Genomic DNA, 25361 nt, shown 5'->3' on the forward strand with positions numbered 1-25361 from the left:
GATTCCAGAGCTGCCACCAAATTTTCTCCTAGAAGCAATACATACACGTGGGGCAGAGCATGTTAAGTTACATACAGAGTTAAGATTTAGTAAGAAATTGTAAGGTTGTGGTCAACAGATGCAGATACCAGACAAGCCCTGACCAACTCTACAACTTTTATAACCTTCATTTTCCACTAACTTTACTCTGTTCCTCCCCGGTTCCCCTTTTCTTGGTGCACAGGTTTGCAGGCTTTACTGCGTCCCACACTGACCCAGATTATCAGAGGGCTACAAAGCCAGTTCTGGAAAATACTGTCTGCAACAACACAAAAAAGGACTAATAAAAAAAAAGAGAGAGAGAGACCTTTACTTCTTAATCCCTTCTCCTTATCCCACCTTTATAAATGCATACAAAAACTGTTGTAAGTAACATTTTGTTGTTCTTGGACTTGCAGGTAAACAAATGTCACACCATGATGCACAGCACTATAGTTCTGTCCTGTTTGGTCCCAGTTGTGGCTGGTCAGGATAGAATGCTGCTGAGGTTCAACGAGATAGGATTTGGATTCAAGTGTGTCCCAAAGGAGAAGCAGTTCCCACCACCACCAATAAGCAACAACTCCTTCTCCTCTTGCAGAAAAACACTGCTGTGATTATGTAGCATTAAAGGCCACTCCAAATGTTCCTGAAAAAGAAGAGGAATTTAAAGTCCTTGGGATGAAACTGAAGCTTGCATAGTTGAAGGACACCAGCCAGTCCCATTATGGAGAAGTACACAAAGGCCAAGATGACGAACCAGACACCGAGGAAAAGGATGCCTGGACAAAGTGCTCAAGACACAGTGCTGTAGAAGTATTTCATACAGCTACTCTCAGTGGAAAATTAAGAACAGCCATAATGCGTCCATTGGGAACCAGATGGTCAATCAACAGCACCCACAAAGGTGGACAAAAAGAGAGAAACATAACAGCAAGGAGACCACGATGCACTCCTCTAGGATACCCCATTCACTGAACAACTTGCAGCTTAGTGACTGAGAATGAGAAAATGTCTTTGCATTCTTTATGCCCTTAGAATTCCTGGACAAGAAAACCACCAGGAGTAATCAGCATGGATTCACCAAGAGGAATTCATGCTTGACCAAACCTGATGGCTTTCTACAACGGTAGAAACTGCAACAGTAGATTAAGGGGAGACCAGGAGATATTGTTTACCTGGACTTAGCAAGGCCTTCAACAATGTCCCCACAAGATCTACGTACACAAACTGCATGGGCTAGAGGAGCAGATAGCAAGGTGGGCTAGAAAATGGCCACATGGCCAAGCCCAGGAAGTATCCATAGCTTAAAGCCCACCTGGAGGAGTCAGACCTGGGACCGTCCACTCTGACATCTCCATTACTTATCTGGATGATGGACGGCATATTCTGCAGGTGACACAAAGCTGGGAGGAGTGGCAGATACACTGCTGTCATGCTGGCACCCAGAGAGACCTCCCAGAATTAAGGAGAAATGCAAAGTCCTGAGCAGACCCAGGTACCAGTACGTGTTGGGAGCACGCATCTGGAAAGCAGTATCCAGTTGTGCAGAAGAGGACCTGGGAGTCCTGGTGGGCACCAAAACAATAATACTAGCAGTAATACTAACTGCACGGGAAGTCACCGACATTTCCAGTCTTTCGAAACTGGAGACCAATCCACACTGGGTTACTATATACCTAACTAGGACAATACACTAGCACAGTACTAGCAGGTACTGCAGCTGAGTTCAAGGGAAAAAAAAATCATAAAGGCAGCTACCAACCAATCTGCATCTACTCACTTAATTTCTTTAAAGCTGTATTATTTTAGGTAAAACTTCGTTACTCTACTCACTGCTATCAAACATGAGTAGCTTATTTTATCTGAAGGATACTAAGTCCCTTCTGACTTCTGCTGTAGAGAATAAGAAAACACTAAGCTACATTTAAGCATGCTTTATGCTTTGTATTTTCAGGAAAATGTTGAAAAGTCAGCCAGGTGTACACAGACTGCTTATATATTTATATTTTTTAATATATTTATATGTAATAGTCACAAATTCCAGTTTCAGCTGTACATGTGGATCCTACCCTTGCTATCTCAGGAAATCTGTTACCTCATGCGAACAGGGAAATATTCATTCCACTCCTAAATTTGACTCCTCTGCATTCTCTATTTTCCAATTTCTGGGAAAGACCCTGAAGCTACCATCTTCTTTCACACAATACTGCTCATCCTGAAAGAAAAATTCCAGTACTCACCGCATTAATTGTGTAGTCCAAGCACAGACCAGTCATTAAGTCAATGACAGTGATGCCTGGCACACCCAGTGAGTGAAACCACACTCCACCAACAAGCATAAGTTTTTCATCATGCACATGTGCAGTATGTGAATACCTGTGAGTTTAAAATTAAATTGTATTCCATTAATCACAGAATCACCAAGGCTGGAAAAGACCCACAGGATCCCCCAGCCCAGCCATCCAACCATCACCAATAGTTCTCTCTAAACCACATCCCTCAATACAACGTCCAAACATTCCTTGCACACCTCCAGGGTCGGTGGCTCCCCAAGGAGCCCCCATCAGTAAGGAGAGAGAGCTAGAGATAAGCCAAGAATTCATTACTAAATGCCTTCTGCTTACCTTGGGATGAGAGGAGGATGTGTCTCTATAGTCTGCCACTGAAAGCCGTGTTCAGTCTCCCTCAGAAGGAAAATTGAATTTAAGGGTTGCTCAGCTGCTCCCAAACCTCCAGCAATCAGCACTCCTCCTTTCCAACTACAGGCACTGTGAGAGTGGCGGCCTTCTGGTACTGGACCCTCAACAGGAATCTGTGACAACATAAGTCCACGCCTGAAGTTTGCCTCTATTCTATCGCACTTCCTCTCGTTATGATATAACATCCCTTCCCTTCCTGTCAGAGGATAGGAACAGCTGGAGAGGAGAACAGACTGAATAAGCATGATAGGGAGCAATCAAAAAGCCTTCAACTCACACACATGTGTGATTCCTCTAAGAATGGCTACACAGAAGTGTTTCCATCTACGGTATTTTCAGTATTTCTCTGTCTCTAAGAATATTTAATGTTGCTCAGTCTTTACAGGGTTTTAGTTCTGCACATTATTATCAGAGGTAATATTTTCCTTCATGCATGCTCCTCTCTGCTCAAGACACACACGTTGAGAACCACAAGTTTATAGACACATAGGTCACAAAGCTGGTGATCAGTGATTCAGAGCATGAAGAAAGAGAAAATACTGAGCTGCAGGACAAATGGACAGAAAGAAAACCCTTAAGGCAAGCACTGCAAAAAGAGAATCATAGAAACTGGGGAAAAAACTTCAGGGACCGCATCGTCCATCCTTCTCTCCTAAGGCAAATGTAATTATACCTATCAGCATCTGGCAAGAGTCACCTAGCAGTTTGTAGTGCAGACTTCCAGAAGCATTTCTTGCAGCACTTTACTGTCTTCACAATTAAAAGCTTTTCTCAGTGTCTAGTTAAAGCTGTCCCTTCTACAGACTCTCCAAAATAAATACAGAGAATAATTTGCCCTCTGCTGCTCTACTTTACATATTTGAAAATTATTACTACCTTGAATCTTCTACCAACTCAGTAGCTCAAAGTTCTTCAATCTTCCCTGTAAATTCTGTGCCCTGTTCATTCTTGTTGCATACCTCTATAGAGCTGTATTACATCCCACACCCATTTATTTTCTTCATGAATCAGCTTTGGGCCATATGCACGGGTCCTGCTGAGGTTAAATGCACTGAACAGTACAGAAGGGCCTGTTCACATCCTACAGATAACATTCCTGGCTTTACATCTGAACACACAGTTTAGGTCTTCCACAACAGCATCACATTACTTACACATTTAGCTAGTGATTTCTTGTTATACATCAATCTCTCACCCTGTAATTGTGGTACTCACTGTTTTTAAACCCAGCTCATCTTTGAAGATCTAGATGAAACACATTAGTTTAATACTGTAAACCAAAAGTCTCCTGTCACTAATCCATAACCCATTAAAAAACTCCAGGCATGGCTTCACAGAGGGCAAGTATGGACCTTGCAAATTATAAGAGGAAAGAAATCAGGAATATTAGGACTCAGGATACTCAGAGTGAGGGGGCCCACACAACTACACAAAACTTATTAAGGAATTTTTAAGGCAAAGGGGATTGCTGAAAACCAAAGATGAAGAATAGACAGGAAGAAGATTAAAAGGGGGTTAATCACATATAAACAGTCACTGTTCAGTGCAATTGCCTTACTGAGCCCTAAGCCTAATCACCACAGTGTATCTTACCTTTGATTAAATACTTCCTTAACTATCTTTGCCAAAATACACGATACATGTTAATAGGAATGACATTGGGACTGTGTGTCTGCAAATACAGAGACGCGCATTAAGAAATGTGAGGCCAGCAGAGTCACTACTATGGTGGAGGACTGCAGGTTCTCTGATGGCAATGACTGGAACAAGCAACAGTTTCTGCATAAGTAGTTGAAAATACCACAGAACTAGAGAGCAATTCCATGGCTTCCAAAGGCTTTGTATCCAGAGTGCCAGCTATTACTGGTCTATTGCAGAGAGCAGCAGCAGTCTGGTCCGATAGTGTGAGCATCATCCAGCAAGTGGAACGAGTAAGGTTTCTAGCTTCCATCGCTGGGACAAGACCATTGGTAACAGAAGCTGTGCAGGTCCTACATGCAACTACTTGGGCAACTTAGGCAACTGAAGCAAACCAGAGTCCCAGCATCAGCTGCTAGAGTAGAACTATGGATCACAGGGCTCTTGTGCCCAGGTGCCAGTTGCTGGAAAAGGGACCATTGTATTTCCTTGAACCTCGTGTGCGTGGGATGTGCATCCCTCATTTGCTAGAAAACTTGGAGCTAGTCCAGTCAGCTGGTCTAACCAGCTTCCTACCTCCAGCACTTGGTGCAGGGTCTTAGACAGACATAGGTATTAGACATGCACTGGTATTCACAGGATCCACAGGTGCCCATGAAACAAGTGCACGCATATCTGTTTGCTAGCAAATTTCAGGCCAGACTAGCTGGAAAGCAGGAGACTCAGAGCAGGCAAGAGGACTCAGGATCTGGTCAGGGGTACCACTGTACACAGGGAATATCCTGATACATAAGACAAATACAAATCTGAATGTGCCTGTCAGTCTACAGAGTGAGGGCATATATGCATTGATTAGTGAACTTTAATTCTTATCAGACAAAGATGAGGAAGATAAGTGTGCTATCTACATTTTATGTGAGTCCCATTTTTATGGGTGTTGCTGAATGCACTATCTTATCGGCAGCAGTTGGTGCAGATGACCATACCAGTGTATTCTATATGTGCTCATGTTCATGTGCATGTCTCTGGAATGTACGCTCACCTCCATCACTGGTTCAGTCTGCAAACAGGAAAAGAAACTGCCATGTCTGTTGGCCTGGGACATACGCATCCTGGGACCTGAGGCACTCAGGACAGGGCTCCTTCCATGGGAGGAGGAATTCTCAGGTCCCAGCGCTGCTGGAGGTGGTCCCTACTTTTAATAACTATTAACAGAAATTCTTCCATGCAGTCTGGAGTTCGTGATATATTTCCGTTTGCAAGACAGTATGACTAAAGACAATCAACTTTCTCTACATCTTTTTGGTATTTGGCTGCTCACAACAATAACTTTTAGGCATATTACTTCCATGCACTTCAGGGATACCCAGAACAATCAGGATATGATAAATGATAAAAACCATGAAGGCATGTCTAATATATCAGCTGGTTGTGCTGCCAGAGACCACAACAGGCTGGAAAAACAGGAAGAGTTGAAGCTCATCAAGCTCAACAATGGGACATAAGAAGTGCTGAACATGAGGATAAACAATTCCAGGCATCAGAGTCAGGTTGGAAAAAGACTTCTAAGATCATTAAGTCTAACAAATGGAGGGCTGTGGCTAGTTCTGCATTCTTCAGTATAACTGTCATGGTTTTGTAATTTTGTAATTTTGCTATCAGTATTCCACATCATAACATCATGTCAAGTATGGATACTTCTGTTGAATGTGCAGTCCACAGAAGAAGACTACATATCCCAGAGAACAACAGGAGTAACAGTAAGTCACGGGACCAGGACTCTATATAATCTCGTTCCCAGGCTGGAGTGCCCTCCTTCTTCTCTCGAACTTCTCGGAGAGTGGGAAGCGTTCCAGCCGTGTCGCCTAGAGTTCACAGTAGGCCTCTCGGTTTTCGGAGACTCTCTCTCTCTCTGTTTCGTTCGATTTGTTAGCCTTAATTATATTATATTTTGTTATCTTGTATTTCGATATCATATTTAGTAAAATAAGTTTTTCCTCCTTAGATTGTCGCTGTTTTATCCCACTCCCCTTTTCCCCCTCCTTTCCGGGCCCCGGGGGGGGGGGGCATGGGGTGGCTTCCCCTGTCACGGGCATAGGTAAATCTAAGTAACCCGTGACAATAACAAAACCAGGGAACTGATGCAGTGAGTCCAGTAAAGTACCGCAAAGATAATTATGAGACAGAAACCTCACAAAGAGAATACTCAGGGCAAAATCTTATCAATATGCATAAATGTCTAATGGGAGAAATGAAGGAGCATGAAGGAAAAAACATTCTCAGATGTATCCAAGACAGAGCATGAGAAAATGGCCACACACTGAAAATACTTAGAAAAACCACTTACACATTAAAAAAAGGCTCACATTCTATTATGAGGGTGGTCAGCCATTGGAACAGGCTGCCCGAAGAGGTTGCAGAGTCTCCATCCTTAGATGCAATCATAACCCAAGTGGACAATGAGCTGAGCAATCTGTTCCAGTGGCTTTAAGGACATTGGAGTAGATGACCTCCAGATGCCCTCCCTTACAGCATTTCTCTGAAGACTGTAACCCAGTAAATAGCAAAGCGTTTAGAAGTTAGCTCAACACTAAACAGCGTGGAGTTAACAGCACTGCTGGTGCCATCTGCCTAAATGTACTGCTGTGGTTCAGCTGAGCTTCCAATACAGTAGCAATTTCTATTCCCCAGGGTCTCCCTAAGTTCTTACCATAGCGCAGGAAATTTCTGGAATGTGCAGGAAATACCAATCCCCAAGCACTTGCTGCATAGCAGAGCGGCCTCCATACACAAACAGGTACTTCTCTCCTACAGAAAAACACAACCAGGTGGAAAGGTTAGAATTTGGTACATCACAAAAGCAAAAAATGTCTACCTGCATGTACAGAAAGCTGATCAGATACACAGCTTTATAAGAAAGTGCCCTGCAACTCGATGAACATTTCATATTTCGAAACTTTAGCAATAAATGCAATAAACTGTTTCATAGATAGAAACATTAGTCTTGTAAAACAAAAACAAACAAGCAGATGACACAAGGCACATGCATTAGAAGACTGAAAATACTTTCACTTAGATAACGTATTCATTAGGCTTGTGATCATTCAGAAGACTTCCATCATCCACTTATTTATCATGCACTAACTAACTGTTCAAAGCCTGAATGTTATTCACAGACCATAGTCGCAAAAGCAAAAATGCATGTTTTTTTTTAAATATACTTAATGGAATTAAGAAATAGCAATTTGGGCAATTGAAAGATGATACCTATAGAACTAATAAAACTAGAAAACTCTTAAGAACACAAATCATAGCAACACAGTGACGCAGATTTAATCAAATCAATAATAGAGGTAAAGCTTCATAGAACTAGGTGGTGTATTTATCCACACAAAACGAGAAATAAAGGATAACTTAAATGAGTAGGAGTTAACCTGAAGAGGTCTCAAAAAGGAGGTATAAAAGGTAGAAGAGTACTCTTGGTAGACGTCAAGGATGTGAGCCACATCCTCATAATGGACTGTGCAAGTAACACAATGTTGATATTTCTGCAGAGCACAATCATGACAAAAAATGATGAAGTACAGTCTAACAAATATTTTTTTAAAAAATAGTTTATTATTCATAAGATGTTATTCCTCCATTTAGCACTTACTTTTTTTATATATATAAAACTTAGTCTGGAAAGCTGAACTCTAAATTACATTATGGTCTCAAATGAACACTGTCTCAGAAACTCAAAGTATTCTACAGACCAAACTAATGACTGCTTTGTAATTCCTGTCGTATTCCCCTGCAGTAACTCCTAGTGAAGAATTAAACAGCTTAAGGACAGCTTTCACCTCCTGAATTTCACTGTCAAGTCTCACCAGTGACTTGCTAATAACTCAAAAGTTTTTGCACCCTGCAGCGATTATCTTTAACTAGGTAAGCCTGCAGTGTGTTATTGCCAATCTTTATTCTAGACCTCACAACTGATGAATAGTTTGCTAATAACTGCTACTTGAAGTACAGCTTGTTTTACGAGGTACTTCTGGAAAAAGCCAGGTATCCTGCTGCATAATGCTCTAAAACAAGATTATCCTTTGGAAAGGAAGTTCTAAACCTTCCTTCCGGTGAGATTAAGCATGAAACACGCTAGTCATAAATGAGCTCAAAGAATTACTCTTCCAGAACAGATTACATCCCTAGGTTCCAATTCTATGTACCAGTGGAGATAATGTGGCATATAAGAAATTATTATACTTCAATAAGTAAGAGTTTCAAGAAGGGTGCTGTTTGTTTTCTCCTTTAGAAAGTACTCACTAGGTGATAGTAACAGCAAGTAGAGCAACAGATCTGATCACCTCATTCTACACCCCATTTCCAGTAGTTGCCACAAGGGGGTATTTAAGTTATTTTGATGCTTTGTCTTTTAATTTTTAAACCCTGAATACATTTTTTCTTCTGTGAATTTACCCACTCTGCTTCTTAAGTTCAGGTTAACTTTCAGTATAGACGATACTGCAACAAGCAGCTTCAGAGAATAACTGCAATACTTTATGAGAAAGATTTTTAGTTTTACTTAAATCTGCCTAATAATTCCACCTGGTGCTTCTGTCTTCCCGGTTCTTTGTTTGTTTGTTTTTTCCTTCAGGCCATCCTGTTTAAATGGTTTCTATCATCACAGTCTGCCCTCTCAACTCTCCTCCATTTAGAAGAATCCAAGTCTAGTTACACCACTTCTTATGCAGGAGCCTCTCTCTCTATTAGGGACAAACAGCATGGCATGCAGAGCAAGCCAACAGCGGGAACAGCATAATGGCAGGAACTGGAGGTGCATGCTTTCCTGTGCTCTCCCTATGGCAAGAACACATGAAGAACTGGCCACAGGACCAACCTGTACAGAAATTTCAGAATGTATCTCCACATACCATCCAGACATTTCCACTCTTTCCAACCTTTTTTACCTTTGAGTATTACTTCAGTTGTACTGTGCCTCCAACGCAAAGCAGCTGTTTCAACAGCGGGCTGAAGACTTACAGGCTCCACAGTAACATCACATGGGTCTGAGTCATTACAGATGTTGGGAAACTTTAGCCACAGCATGCCCAAAGCTGCATTTGATGGGGATGTTCGTCCTCCTATCACCAGGGCTAGGCTGTCTGAGAGGCATGACACAGTATGGTACAATCGCTCATCTGTAGAGACAGAACATACCACAGTTTGCACTGTTCCTATGACATTCAGAACCTTCACATCTCTTTGACTGCCAGCTGAATTGCACCGTGACATCACTTACTGCTAGACATTTCGCTGCTACCACAAACACACCTCCCTTACTGCTGCCATCAGAACCCCACTTGAAACACCTACCCCATCTGTGATCAGAATTTTCCTTTTTCACACATCTGGTTTTCCAGGAGCCTGCATACTTCATAAGAACATGGAAATTTCTCATACGACAGTGATGTCCATTCTCTTCCCCAAAGCCTCCAGTGGTCAGAATCACACTGGGTTTTGTAAGAGCAGAGTGGTGACCATAACGTCTCAAGCCAAGAACTTCAGACTGAACTGCACATGCCAAGGCACTGATAGTCCCAGCCAACCTGGTAGGGCCATGATGATGAGGAACTGCAAGATGAGGACCAAAAAAATGCAGATTTCAAACAAACAAGAACCAACACACTTTTTAGCTTTAAAAACAAAATAAAATATTGCCAAGTAAGTTAATGCAGCCAACTGACAATCCAACATGCCCTAGAAACCAACCTGAATCACTTTAAACTACCCCACGCCAGCTTTCAGCTTCTGCTTACCACTCCTTCAACTCCTAAAGGAAGCAAGCAGCAAAATGCAGGTATTTGTTGGGCTGCTACAGCTGCCAAGTCTTTTTTTATCATGGAAACACAGCCTTGGACTTAGCCATTCCCCAGCTGTACCACTTTTCTCCCATAAAGCAAACAAACAAACAAACCAGGTACACACACACACACAAAAAAAAACCACCTACCAAAAACACTTCAGAAACAGAAATGCTGCATCACAAATTTCCACCCTCAGGGGATGAGAAAAAGAATAAATGTCATGACATGCTCAGGGATATGATTTAGTGTAGGGTTTTTAGAGTTAGGGTTCTGGTTAGGCTGCAGTTGGACTTGATGATCTTCAAGGTCTTTTCCAACCTGGGTAATTCTATGATTCTATGCTCCGGAGTTCTCTGCTGGACTGCCTCGATAATGCAGTAAGTAAAATATAATAATCAACCCCAAAAGAACAAAATGGCCCAGAGAGACACATATAGAGACAAGTGGGAATAAACTGAAGAGAGTTCGAAGGATCCCAAAAATAGGAAGAGGACTAAGGTAGCCTGGCATTGCAACCATCCGTAAACAGAAGGAAAAGCTGTGAGGACTGGAAATTTCAATAAACTAACAGAATGAAATTGCTCTGAACCATCAGCCAGGACATGGTTCTGGCTTCACCTGGCAATAAGCCGTCCTTAGTGAACGAGATGGAAAAAACTAACTGAATGCTACCATGTGGACAGGCTGCAGAGCTGGGCTGAAGCCAGTGGGATGAGGTTCAACAAGCCGCGTCCTGCACTTCGACTACAACAACCCTGGGTGATGCTACAGGCCTGGGGCGGAGTGCTTGGAAGACTGTGTAGAAGAAAGGGACCTGGGGGTATTGACTGATGCTCGGCTGAACATGAGCCGACAGTGTGCCCCAGTGGCCAAGAAGACCAAGGTCATCCTGGCCTGTATAAGAAATAGAGTGGCCAGCAGGAGCAGAGAGGTGATCATCCCTCTGTACTCAGCTCTGGTGAGGCCACAGCTCGAGTACTGTGTCCAGTTTTGGACCCCTCACTGCAAGAAAGATATTGAGGCCCTCGAACACATTCAAAGAAGGGCTACAAAGCTGATGAGGGGTCTGGAGCACAGGGCTTATGAGGAGAGGCTGAAGGAGCTGGGATTGTTCAGCCTGGAGAAGAGATGGCTCAGGGGAGACCTTATTGCCCTCTATAACTTCCTAAAGGGAGATTGCAGTGAGCTGGGGGTCGGCCTCTTCTCTCGTGTCATTAGTGACAGGACTAGAGGGAATGGTTTCAAGCTGTGGCAGGGGAGGTTTAGGCTGGACATTAGGAAATACTAGTTCTCAGAAAGGGTGGCCAGGCACTGGAATGAACTGCCCAGGGAGGGGGTGGAGTCACCAACCCTGGGGGTGTTCAAGGAATGACTGGATGTTGTGTTGAGGGACGTGGTTTAGTGGGAGCTATTGGTAATAGGTGAACGGTTGGACTGGATGATCTTTTAGGTCTTTTCCAACCTTGGTGATTCTATGATTCTATGATCTCACGTGCTCCTTCTGGAGCTTTACTGTCTCCTAAAATCTATCAGAAGAGCCTGTGTAAGAAAAAAGAGTAGTACAAAATCTAGTCAGTGCGTACCTGTAATGTTGGATAATAACGGAGACCAGGAGGGTTCCATGCCCTTTGATGCAGTCAAGACAAAGTAATGAGAACACTTCAGATGCAATTCCTGTAGGAAGCCAAAAGAAAGAAACAAAAACAAGCATGTGCTCTAAAAATCTCAGACTAGAAGGTAATAATGAATGGCCAAAGCAAACAAGTCATAAATTAAACTTGCTTAACAGTATTTCCATCAATGGCCAAAATCAGAAGCCCAAAATTGAATCTGAGGAAGAACAAATCTATGCAGTAATACCTTCTCCTCTTATAACCCTCAAAAATATACAGCCCAGGGATTTTCTGCTTTATCAAATAACTCTTAGTTCTTGAATGAGGAAACCACCATCTAGGTGCTCTTTAAACTCACATAAACTTCCTTCATCCATAATATTCTGTAGCAACAAGTTCCATAGCCTTATTGCAAGTTGCATAATGAACGATCTTTTTTGGAACCAGCTTCCCTTTATGCTTGTCAGGTGTGACCATAAAAAGGACTGAAGGTTGTATACCAAAGGGACTAAGATTTCTCAAGGGTCACGAAATATAAATAACCCCAAAGAAATCATAAATGCTAAAAGATACAGCCTGGCCTCTGCTATTCGATGACACCTAAATATGATTTCCATTCTCACTGTGGGATCACTAAGGCAAAAAGCACAACCTGTGTCCTGTACAAGAAGTCAGTAGCAATACTGCAGTTCACCTTGGCTTTTGTGGACATTAAGGAACTGAGCAGGTTCACTACCAGGGGACAGAATACATTCACCCAAGTGTATGGCAAGGGGGCATAAACAAGAATTTTAAAGTGCAAAGAAATAACATCAACATCATGAGCCCAAATTTCATCTTAGGTAAAGAAGAAACTTTTGAAAAATGGTAAATAAAATGAATATAAATACTGAAAATGTAAGAGTTCACTATTCGTCTCTAGGAAAATCATTCTAAAAATTAGTCACCCTCAGCACAGTACACACATATTTGTGTTTCTAATCTAATTCCATTAAGCTTGCTTCCAACATGACCTAGATCTTACCCTGTCTTTATCTGAAAGGACAATTATTGAGCTCTCTGCTACCAGTTATGTTACTTCTGTGCAGATTTTCCAACATGGATTTGTCACCTTCCTCTGCAACGAAACAATATAAAGTCTGATTTCTCACTTTAAGAGAAATTTCCTTCCTCTACAATAATTGCTGTAAACTTTGCTACACGACTATGCAAATCTGCCAGAATTTCAGTTAACAATTTTATTCACGATGCATGGTGGCAAAGTGAACACAACCACATTAAGCTGTTTTCATGCCACAGGCATTAAACCTCCAGAATTATAAACAGGGAACCACAAGGTAGAATGAGAAATGTCCAGCAATTACTTTACACAATACTTTTCTCAAAGTTACTTGTCGTCCCTGTTTTACCTACTTTCCTACATTTCTGACAGTTGCAAGTTTGCCAGCAGTTAACATAAAAAAAAGCACAGAATACAGTCATAGCTAAAACTCAGTAATTATTATAGGAACGGACACATAAAAAAACAGAACAAAATATCTGTTGAATATAGCTAGTAAACCATATTCACCGTTGACAAAACACTACCAGCCCTTGGAAATGCAAGAACAGCTTATACTCCCTCCAGAAACGCTCCCAGACATTTGCAGGCCAGGTCACACCAGGCATACTCTGCGCCTATTTAAGTAATCCTCAACAGATTTTTTCATTGAAAGAACTGCAACTTGAGCACTTGCTAATTTTCAGTGTCAGCAATATCCTTTATAATAGCAGCCACTTCGCAATGCTAAGACTGACTCCTTTAGACATCTCTCACTGAGGAAGGAACAAGAATCTCTCCTAACACAGAAGAGTCTTCTTTCAGTGTTGAAAAGGATTACCTCATACTCATCAAAAGGCTCCAGAGCCTGCACTCTTCGTTGCTCATCTTCTGGAATACAACAGGTGAAAAACTCATTCATGTCCATGACACTGCACTCAGTCCAGCCCTAAAATACAAATCCCTCACAATTATCACCTCTGGAAGAAAGGACTCACTTCCCACAAGAAAATGAAGACGCTAAATGAAGCACCTGCATAAGTCTTTAAAGCTGCCTATCTGGAAATGTAGCAGCAGCTCAAATTCTGATTAGATGTCCTGCCTAAAAATTTCTAAAGAATATCTAACATCTAAAGCCTAAGAGGAACCCATACATTGCCTTAATCCCATACCAGAAAACAGACTGCTTGTTGGCCAGGGACCTTCAAATGATATCAGTCACATTACCAGAGCAGGCAGCAGCTCTGCTTTGGCCCTTTTTGCTTCAACCCAGCTGGCCCAGTTGATGACTTCTCGAATTATTTAAAGCTACACCTTTTTCCAGGTGATTCAGGCCTCCCGCGGGTCATAGGGCTGCAGGTACTTACTTTTTCCAAAAAACGCTCCTGCTGTGCTTCACAGTCAGGGTACTGAGACAAGGAACGAAGTGCAGAGTTCAGCTGAATAAAATGCTGCTGCATGACACGCCCGAAGGGGTCCTCTGGGTGCATCTGCTCATAGAGCAGAAAGCATGCATGAGAGAAATGCTCTGCTGCCCATTGAATCAAGGCATCTGACCTGTCAGGCAGATGACACAAGAATAATTAAATAACTCTGGGACCACCCACTATAGGACAGATGCAACATGAAGTATGCTATTAAAGGATCCTGGCACATAACATACAAAAAAACACCTGTACTGGGGATCTATGAAAGCCTCCCCCATCCATAGAGAGAGGCTGGGATAAGAAGACCCCAGAATTTAAAAAAAAAAAACCAAAAAAAAAACCAAACACACCCCAGTATTCATAGTATTTAAGGTTCTTCTTCTTTTTTTCTTTTTTTTTTACCACCCTTTTAGATTCACAGAATAGATGAGATTAGAGAAACCTCTGCATGCCATCCGGTCCAATCTCTTACACCAGCAGAACCATCTAGAGCTGCCTACCCAGGATCGTGGCCAAACAGAATAACAGAACAGCTGGGTTGCACAGGAAGGTGTGGAAAAATAGGAGAAACATGCTCCATTTCACTTCATTACACTCTATGACCCAGTTCTTTGCAACTCACAGAGTTCACAACCTGGAGGCAGTTTCTTCTGTTCAGGAACCCTCTAAGAATTTCTCTTCTGTGAACTAATCCAGACAGCCCTTGAGCCAATGCTAATTCTGAGCATCCATAGCATCCTATGGGAAAGAGTTCCCCGGGTCCGTGGGCCCTCATGTGAAGTATCACCTTATTTCTTTCAATCTTGGCATCAGTTTGCCACATTTCATTCTTCTCTTATATTGGGAGAAGCAGTCTATGAACCGAATCAGATTTGCAGAGCTGAACAAGCTCTGCACAGAGAACTCATCAATTCATTGTCTTCTTTCACACTCCTCTCATCTCTCTCCTTCTCAGAACAGAGACTAAATTGTTCCTTGCATTGAAGGTGATACGAACTCAACCTGCAGCCCTCTTCTGAATTTCCTCCTGCTTCCCTGTAATCTTAGGGAGGAAGATTTAAAAGGAAAGAAACAGAATATCATAGAATCATGGAATCATAGCATGGCCTGGGTTGCAAAGGCCGACAGCGCTCACCCAGTTCCAACCCCCTGCTGTGTGCAGGGTCACCAACCAGCAGCCCAGGCTGCCCAGAGCCACATCCAGCCTGGCCTTGAATGCCTGCAGGGATGGGGCATCCACAGCCTCCTTGGGCAACCTGTTCCAGTGCATCACCACCCTCTGGGGGAAAAACTTCCTCCTCAGATCCAACCTAAACCTCCCCTGTCTCAGTTTAAAACCATTCCCCCTTGTCCCATCACTGCCCACCCTCGTAAACAGCTTTTGAAGATCTCCAAGGAGTGAAATTTCACAGCTGTGACTGCTCCATCACTCATACAGTAAAGAAGTGTTTTCAGATGTTCAGATAGAAGTTCCTGTGTTCCAACTGTGCACTCTGCCTCTTGTTTTGATGTTGTGGGAATCAACTACACCATCACACTTATATAAGGAGCTGTTTGGAACTTCCACAGAATTAATGAGGCTCTAATTTCAAGACAGCAAGTCTCCCATGACTTGCAAAGAAGTCTCTCCTTCTCATTTTACAACCCAGCTAACAAAGGATAGTTCAACTGACCTGCTGTTTTCCATGTAGGTGAGCACCACCTCTGCTATGAAAAGGGTGGGGACTTCATTGTCCAGTCCTGCTTCATCTAGAGCTATCCTCAGCTTTGGCAGCTCTGACAAATCCACTCCCAATAATCTATAATCCTTTCCAGAAAAGGCAGTGGTGGCTCCTGTGGGACAAAAACAACACTAACTCACTACAGTGGCTATGCAGTACTGAGACCAAAAGGGAAAACCAGGAAAGTCAGCACCACCAGCAATCATTCCCAAGACCAAGCCCAACTCAATTTTTCTGTGAAATAAACAAGAAAATCCCATAACTAAATGAACCATAATAGGGTAGCACCCAGAAACATCGGTAAAAGACCCAATAAACTCAGAAACAAAATTCCATTATTCCCAGTACAAGTTTCAACTACTGATTTCCAACAGTTGTATTTACTATACGAACAAAACTTCATCACGTTTACTTTAACAACATTTTTATATCACTGCTCTCATTTACAGACATTTCAATTCAAGCTAAGAAAATACCATTGTTCTGACAAAATAGTTTCTCTCACAACTACAAAATTATTGTCAAGTTCATTTGTGGGTTTGTGAGTGGCAGATTTGTGTATTTTGTGTTCTTTAACAAAAAAAAAAATAAAAATATTTCATTTCTGTAAAAAGGCACTGGACTCTGAATCGGGGCATGAGAACTCTCTGCATACACTGGAACTAGTCTTACAGAGCACTGTTCTCAGAAATAGGTCCCAGCTTATGATTTGGAAGCGTTATAAAGGCTTACTTCCTATGACTATCATCAATTATAAGCTGGTTCACTCTTTTCTGCCAAAATCAGACTGTAAATAATTAGGTAGTGAAGTAACTCTATATGTTAGCTGCTCCACTACCTCTATGCCCATGAAATCCAACAACTATACCTGTCCTGAGAGTTGTTAATCTACACACTTCTCAAAGGCATCCATCACCAAAACTCTAAATGGCCTCCATCAGAAGCACATCCCAGTGTTTCCTGTTATTTTCTTCTAACACCTAAATTGCCTATCTCATCACTTCTTCTGGACATGTATAACAGGACATTCCTATCTCCTCTGACACCTATCTTTTACTTCAAATACTTGGAAGGTTATTGGTATGGACAGAATTATTTTCCACAGGATTCTTTAGATATATAAAATGTGGATAGACTCAACAGGAAACCAAACCAACTTATGGAAGAGCTAGTCGCTAAGCCACATTCAGTTGCTTGCTGGAGGCTACAACTTGTGTTCTGCCTAACTCTGTAGCTGCTCTCCACCTGTATTTAAACTAACAGTCTGACTGGCGGCATTCCCCAGGGGTTGGTGCTGAGTCCAGTCTCGTTCAACATCTTCATCAGCAACTTTGATGGGGTGGGGGGGAAGGTCGGGGGGGCAGTGTCCACCCTCAGTCAGTGCACCAATGGCACAAAGCTGGGAGCAGTGGCTGGCACACCGGAAGGCTGTGCTGCCATTCAGCAAGACGTGGACAGGTTGGAGAGCTGGGCCAACAAGAAACCAATGAGGTTTAGCAAGAGCAAGTGTAGAGTCTTCCAGCTGGGAAGGAATGACTGCAAGTATCAGTGGAGGCTGGGCTGTGAGCTGCTGGAGAGGAGCTCTGCAGAGTAGGGCCTGGGTGTCCCGGCGGGTGACAGGTTGGCCATGAGGCAGCAGTGTGCCATGGCAGCCAAGAGAACCAATGGAATTCTGGGGTGCTTTAAAAGGAGCGTGGCCAGCAGGGGAAGGGAGGTGATCCTCACCCTCTACTCTGGCCTGATCACCTGGAGTACTGTATCCAGTTCTGGGTTCCCCAGTCCAAAACACAGGGATCTTCTGGAGAGCATCCAGTGGAGGGACAAGGATGATAAAGGGCCTGGAGCATCTTCCCTATGAGGAAAGTCAGAGTGACCTGTGTCTGTTCAGCCTTGAGAAAGATGACTCAGAGAAGGGATCTGATCAATGTTTGCAAGTATCTTAAGTGCGAGAGACAAAGGGACATGGTCAGTCTCTTTTCAGTGGTCTATGGGGACAAGATGATAGGAAATGGCCATAAACTGGAGCACGGGAAGTCCTGCACCAAAATGCAAAGGAACTTCTTCATAGTGCAGATGATGAAGCACTGGATCAGGCTAACCAGGGAGGTTGTGGCTTCTCCTTCTCTGGAGATATTCCAGACCCGCCTGGACCCCCACCTGTGCAGCCCACTGCAGGGAGCCTGTTTTGCAGGGGAGGTTAGATTCAATGATCTCTAGCGGTCCCTTCCAACTCCTACAATTCTGTGATTCCAATCAAAATGTAGTGGCTTGAATTTGTCCCTATTGCATTTCATCCCACGTTTTACATAATGCTCCTGTATTTTGCCAAAACCCTAATTCCATCTATCACATTGTAACTATCTCTGTTTCCTACTGCATTATGACATTTCCATCTTCCACAGCCTATTAACTAGAACATAAATGTAAACCTTGACAGAGATCAGATGCAGGAGAAACATCTACCATACCTTACATCCCTCCACTTTGCAAATGAACTGCCTCTTAGTACTTAGTTGGCCAAACCAGCCCTTCAGTATTGTTTATATTCTACAGCAGTTTCACAAGGCTCATTTTTAACTCATCTTGGAGTTTTAAAAGAAGTCAAATAACACAATAAATAATGTTTCATTACAGTCAAGATGCCTAAGAATAATAGCTTCTCCCCTACCCACGAAGACCATAAACCACAGAATCATTTAGGTGGAAAGGTGCCTTCAAAGGTCACCTGTAACAGGTTGCTCTAGGCTCTGTACAGTCAGGCTCTACTGTCTCCAAAAAGAGTCTGGCTCTGTATTTATACTGGGTAGTTACAGACTGCAGTAAGACTATCCCCCACTGCTCATCCTTAAGGTTGAGGAAAGCCAGTTCTCTCAGCTTTAACACCTACATTATGTGCTTCAGTCTTTTCTCATTCACCTGACCCATGAAGTGCATGCTGCAGTTTGCCCATTATCTTTGTGCTGATAAGTCCAAATCTAGACACAATACTTAAAAAGCTGCCACAAGAACAAACTGAGCTTTGTTTGATATAATCTGCTCCTCAAAAGCTTTCTGGCAGTCACGTCTCTTGTTGTCTCCCAACGCTTACAAATGGTTCCAAACTTTTTTCAGAAAATAAACATGTACTTCATGGACAAATTCCTAGTTCCTCTCATATGACTCGGTCTTCAAAGGCTGAAGCCAGAACATATCCCACAAATACCATACCTAATCCTTCTGATCCAGTGTCTTCCACCAGTGCTGACAACTCTTCCGTCCTTTTGATCAGAGCAGCTTTTTGGCAGGCCACATCTGGGAAATCCACCTCATATACCACAGCGTGATGTAGAAGATCCATGTCTTTCAAACGGAAGTATAAGGAGTCAAAGCCAGCACCTAAAGACAGGATCTACAGAGAAATTGGCAAAAACAAGTTATTCTCTAGCAGCACCCTGAGCATCCACCTGTGAAGAACATTCAAGTACGCAATCCACAGAGCAACAAACGCAGGTAATGGCTCAAAAGAAGCTGACAAACTTGTGCAAGTATCATCCCCTCCCAAATATTTCTGTCAGAAGGACAAACACAGAACCAGCACTGCCAATGAGATTCCCTGCACTGTTCTGGGAGAAGACCACCAGAGATGCACTAACAAGCTGGTATTGCCAAGGTGCCAAAAAACGTTTCACATACCTGTGTCCTAGGATGACTTTGAGTCTTCAGCAGGAAATCTTGAACACAGTGATCCACAGCACGGGCACGGACATAATAACCTCTGTAGAATGAAATTCAATTGGAGTTGTTGCACAGTAACCCTATTTATCCAACAGTGACACTGTCTATTCCAAAAACAAACAAAACCTTTCTCTCTCAGCTTCCACTCAATAATCACATTTATACACCTGCATGTGGAGATGTCTGAGGATTTTGTCATACCTAGACCCTGTATTTAGTAAGTGTCTTACCACCAAGACTATAGATAACTGAGAGAAAACGTATAAATACCCTGACTGTACCAGCCTCCAAACATCAATATTCAATGGATGACAAAGGATGAGTCCAGACAGTCAGACTGCTTCCCTGCAAAGCAGGTGGGCCAACATCTCAGCCTGGGCAAATCTAATGAAGTTCAGTGCAGCAAAGTGCAATTTTTTGCATGTGGGCCGGAGGAATTCCAGGCATTTATACAGGCTGGAAGGAGCAGTCCTTGAGAGCAGCCCTGCAGAGAAGGACCTGAGGGTCCTGGTGGATGAAAACAGAACATGAGCCAGCAATGTGCTCCTGCAGCTCGGAAAGCAAATGGGATCCTGGGCTCCACCAGCAGAGAGGGGGGCAGCAGGGACAGGGAGGGGATTGTCCCTCTCTGCTCTGCCCTGTGAGGCCCCATCTGCAGTGCTGCGTCCAGGTCTGGGGCCCCCAGTATAAGAAAGACAGGGAGCTGTTGGAGAGGGTCCATAGGAGGCCACAAAGATGCTCAGAGGGCTGCAGCACCTCCCATACAAAGACAAGCTGAGGGAGCTGGGCTTGTTCACCTGGAGAAGAGAAGGCTGCGGGGTGACCTCATTGCAGCCTGCCAGGACCTGAAAGGAGCCTACAGACAGGAGGGGAGTCAGCTCTGACACGGCGCAGACCCGCCCCCCCCGGCACAGCACACGCTGCGCTCCGCCCCGACCCCCCGCGCTGCTCACCGGTGGATGAGCGCAGTTCGCCGCCGCGGCCGCCCCACGAGGAGCCGCACGAACCGGTCCCGCACGTAGCCCCGCTCCGCCGCCGAGCACTTGCTGACGGCGCTGCTGCTGCCCGTGTCCCGAACCTGCCGGGACATGAACCGCGTGGCGCTGCCGAACCGACCGGGCGCCGCGCCCCGGGGCCGTGAGGCACCACCAGGGCCCGAGGGAAGCGCAGCTCACACCGGCCCGGCCGAGCGTCCTTCCCGGCCCGGCCTGTCCCCGCGATCCCGTCCCTTCCACCCCCCGCTGCAGCCGGCGCTCACTCACGGCCGCTCCCCGCCGCCCCGGTCCCATGCCGCCCCGCCGTCGCACACAGACACGTCGTTCCCCGCCGTGACGCGTTGCTGTGGGCGGAGCGCCCCCTCCCGGCCCGGCCCGCAGTCCCTCCCTCCCCGTGCTCTCTCCGTGCAGCTCCCGGCCCGGCCGCGTTGTCCCGCTGCTGCCGCGGCGCTCGGCGGGGCCGGAGCTGAGCCCGGCAGAGGGAGAGCACGGCCACGGCAACGGGCGGCTCCTCGCGGTAAGCGGAGCGACGCGGGACGAGCGGTGTCAGCGGAGCGCGGGGCGACCGAGCCGAGCTGCCCGGAGCTGCGTGCAGCGATGCGGGACCAGGAGGGTCCCCCGGGGTGCGGGGATGCGGCCGCGCGGCGCCGGGACCCGTGCGGTGCTGAGTAACATGCGGAGCGGTGCGGAACGGTGCGGAGCTCCGTGCGGTGCTGAGTAACATGCGGAGCGGTGCGGAACGGTGCGGAGCTCCGTGCGGTGCTGAGTAACATGCGGAGCTCCGTGCGGTGCTGAGCTGAACTGACACAGGAGCTGCCCGTGCTGGGACGTCACCTGTGAGTGCTCCCAGCCGGCGGTCTGAGCCAGGAACGAGCAGGGGCACGGCACAGAATGTGGATGTGCCCGTTATTTCTCTTTGGGGTTTGCGCTGGGTGAGGGTTGTAGAGCAGCCCCGTGCTGCTCTGACCGTAGTGAGCTGGTACCGGGGCTACGTTGCATCTCTGCTCAGTGTCTCTACAAATCTCGTGGTCCACACGTCAGTATATTGTGCATTACACCAGTTAGAGTCACAAAATGTCACTAATACAGAGAACGGTCAGTGTGCACATTTCTAGCTGGGACCCACGTAGCTGCAGCTCGCTCCTACCATTGCTGCTATAGCATTTTACCTGTAACCACACGGATTTCTTTTTATAGGGGTGTACTTCAGTAGAGCTGCCTTTTAGGCCATGCCCAGCGGGTTGAAGCAGCTCATCCTGAGTTCTGTAGTGATAGTGCAGGATGCAGTTCAGTAGTTCCTGTGTCTCTGTTTATATTCTGGACGTGTGCACTTTCTCCAGGGATGCCGACTTCCCTCCAGGTTCTTTTGCTGGCTGTTCGTTATTCTGTTGGCCGTCCCATCTCTGCAGTTTGGAGATGATGTTTCGATTTCGTTGCAGTTGAGGCTCACAGGGAGCACAGTCCTGTCCTGCTGATGCTTCAGGTCCCGCAGTGTTCCCAATTCTACAAGCATCCTGAGCATGATGATGAAAAAAGATGCTTGGCACCAAGTTGGGGAGTGGCCACTCAGCGCTGCATCCAGCTGTCCCAGGAAGTTTTTTCCAGCCCCATGTTTCTATATCCATAACAATCTTCTGTGCAAGCTCTGTTAGAAGACGCTGAAACATGAACTAGGCATGAGACACACATAAAGCTGAGAGGGAGTGGGACTGGGAGGTCAGTTTCCTGTCCTTGGTACAGGGCACTGCGTGCATACTGCATGAGGAGAGGCTCTATATTGGATGTCTGTGGTACAGGAAAAGAATGTGGGCTACGGTCATTCTTGGGCCTCCGTGTCCAAACTCAAGCTGCCATAGGTATGAAACCCTGTAATTTTATCAGGCCCATCATTTTATCAGGCTCTGGAATGTTTGCTTCCATGTCCTTCTTACTTTGAGAAGATGCTTTAGAGCGTGATTGCTGTACGTTACAAGCCAGCAGTCTCCAGAATTCTTATTGCATGCAATAACAGCCAGTTTATATTAATTTGTTCTTGGTTCAAAACCAGTCTTAGTGTGAAATGGTTCCTTTACCTATCCTGCACTGACTCTAAGAGCACCAGCAGACAGATTTATCACTGCTTGATCTGTTTTGCCAGACCAAGCCTGGCTAAACAAGCTTTGGTGGTGGGAAGTGTAAGGCTTTTAAATGCATCACTGGGAGGCTGTGCTGCCATAGTACTTGCGCTTTCATCAGGTTTGGACACCTCTGCTGGCCAATGCAGGAGATGGGCGCCTTATCCTGATGTGCATGGGTAACTTCCCTGCCTGATCTCTCCTCCCACTCCTCTGAGGATTCCTCTGGGGCTTTGCAGACATTCAAAGCCTGTGAGGAATGCACTCCTCACCCCACATAACAGAAAACACACAGCGGAGCAGCACAGGCATCTCAGGGCCCCATGCTGCTCCCACCCCCAACTGGGCAGGCAGTCTGAGGAGTGAGGAGTACATAATGAGAAGCATTTGCTGCCACAGCTATCTATAGTCTTTTGTTTAGGAGCAGGCAAGGCGTGGCCGTTGCTTCCTGACCTCAGAGATGGCGTCAGAGAACCCCGATGAGAAACAGGGAGTGCTCCAGAGCGAGAGGCCGCTGAGCCTGGAAGGTGTGGGACACCAGCATCCCTGAGAGGGAAGTTAAAGTGAGTGGTGCTGCCCTCCCACAGAAGGGGGCACTCCATTCCGTGTCAGAGTCTGGCTTCGACTCAGTGTGGGCCAAAGATGGGGCCTTCACATGGGCTGAACGGCAAAGCATTTTCCCTTATCTTTCCTATTGTTCTGATCACTTTGGATGCATGCTGCAGGTTATCGGTTGCATCACAGTTTCATTATCAGCTTGCATCTGGGAGAAAGTTCTATGAATGATATCGAGGTTACACATCTACATTGTGAGGAGCAGTAGGGCTATACATTAATGATATTGATACCTGCTTCTTTCATTACCTATTTGTCTTGTTGCTCCTGAATACTGCAAGAGGGGAGGGCTGGACTCATCTGCTAATCTAGGATAATGTGGCAAAATCCCGAAGAACAGATTACATTAATCTCAGGTCTCAGTCCTGTTGTGACATTGTAGTACCGCAGAGGCCTCGGTTACAAGGCAAAGCCTTGTCAAGCTAAGGCCAATATGGCAAAATTTAGAGATGAGCAACATAACCTCTACGTCCTCTACACACATGCAACTCCTGAGTGTACATCCTAAATACCTTACAAAAGACAGCTATGTCATCAAAAGCGGTGATTGACAAAAGAAGTTACAATCACAGGAACCAACTCCTAGCCATTTTTAAGAACCTGAAAAAACAATAATCCAATATATTGTAATCCAAAATAATCCACTGTCAAGGAATCATAGGATGGTTTGAGTTGAAAGAGACCTTTGAGATCACTTAGTTCCAACCCCCCCTTCCACAAGACCAGGTTGCTCAAATCCCTGGAGGTGTTCAAGGCCAGCTTGGATGGGGCCCTGGGCAGCCTGGACTCACATTAAATGTGGAGGTTGGTGGCCCTGCCTGTGGTGGGGGGTTGAAGTTTTGTGATCCTTGAGGTCCCTTCCAACCCAAATTATTCCATGATTCTGTAATCCAGCCTGGCCTTGAATGCTTCCAAGAAGGAGGCAGCCTTTCTGGGCAACCAGTTCCAATGTTTCTCCAATGCTCAGTGGAAAATTTTCTTCTCTTTTTCAAAAATAACTACAGAAGTTTTGAAAGTAGCAAAAAATATTGATTCCGTTGATGGCAGAAGAGAAGAAATTGGTGATTACCCTGTGTTTTTTAACAAAAATTAAAAAGCACAGGAAACTCTTCTAAGGGATTTTAAAAGGTAAAAGATGTGGTGTGCTTTGTTGCTTTATAGAAACTGCAGTAGAGATGAGGTGAGGACATCACTAAAACGCCAAATTGGAGAAAGAATATTTGCAGCAACACTGTAATGGATTTAGATGTATGAAGCGAGGAGGGTACAAAGAACAGGCTGAGGAGATGTGAGGGCAAACAATATTGAGATGGGGTTTTGTTGTCTTTTGTTTTTGTTTTGCAGAGATCTTGGACCAAAGGATCATGGGGAATTACCTACACAATGTTATTTATAAAATGAAAATGGCACATTGTGGGAAATTCTTGGACATGTAACACAGTACCAGCCCTAGGCAACATGGCGGAAGGGTTGTTGTTGCACACCGTGAGAGGGACTGATGACTGTCATTAACTATACAAGCACTGTACATTTCTGAGCAAGATAGCAACAAGGCTATAAGACCAGTGGAGATATGGTGTTATATTATGTGATTTGCTTTCCTGTTTTATTCCTTGCAGTACTGTGGTCTTTAAAAATCTCCTTGCTAATAGATTACAAAGATCATGAAGTTATATTGTCAATTCCGTGTTGAAGGTCAAAAGCTTGATCTTAGGCAGAGCTATGGTCATGTCTTTCTTTAAAAATACCTCAGCTGTCTGAAAAATGCCTTTAATGAAATCTTCTCCTTGTGGGAAGGCACTTTTCTACTTCAAGTGATACTGACCCCCACTCTGGCTTTCATCTGGTGGGAAGAACTCCTCATCTCACTTGACATTTTATGAATAACCATGGATTGTGGCAAAGCAACCATGGTACTC

General features: G+C 44.7%; 2 protein-coding genes across 3 annotated transcripts in view; one reads left to right on the forward strand and one right to left on the reverse strand.

Moving 5' to 3' along the window:
* Window positions 1–325: 325 nt before the first annotated feature.
* On the reverse strand, window positions 326–21061 carry LCMT2 (leucine carboxyl methyltransferase 2). Of its 2 annotated transcripts, XM_015852532.2 has the most exons (14): window positions 20981–21061; window positions 20672–20796; window positions 19677–19758; window positions 19212–19392; window positions 15957–16116; window positions 14224–14413; window positions 13698–13805; window positions 11788–11878; window positions 9714–9971; window positions 9308–9538; window positions 7069–7166; window positions 2646–2833; window positions 2262–2397; window positions 326–667 (listed from the first exon to the last, which is right to left on the reverse strand). In XM_015852532.2, the coding sequence occupies exons 1-14, from the start codon at window positions 21005–21007 to the stop codon at window positions 506–508; spliced, it is 2037 nt and encodes a 678-aa protein (XP_015708018.1). In that variant the 5' UTR covers window positions 21008–21061; the 3' UTR covers window positions 326–505. The 2 variants fall into 2 exon arrangements, with proteins under 2 accessions (XP_015708018.1, XP_015708019.1); XM_015852533.2 differs by lacking the exon at window positions 13698–13805.
* Window positions 21062–21108: 47 nt separating this feature from the next.
* DCHS1 (dachsous cadherin-related 1) overlaps window positions 21109–25361 on the forward strand; it is a 75405-nt gene continuing 71152 nt past the window's right edge. Inside the window, exon 1 of the mRNA XM_032442289.1 lies at window positions 21109–21230. The gene's annotated coding sequence lies outside the window, so the exon portion shown is untranslated. The remainder of the gene's footprint in view (window positions 21231–25361) is intronic.

This window comes from Coturnix japonica, chromosome 1 (assembly GCF_001577835.2).
Source record: "Coturnix japonica isolate 7356 chromosome 1, Coturnix japonica 2.1, whole genome shotgun sequence".
NCBI classification, from domain to species: Eukaryota; Metazoa; Chordata; class Aves; order Galliformes; family Phasianidae; genus Coturnix; species Coturnix japonica.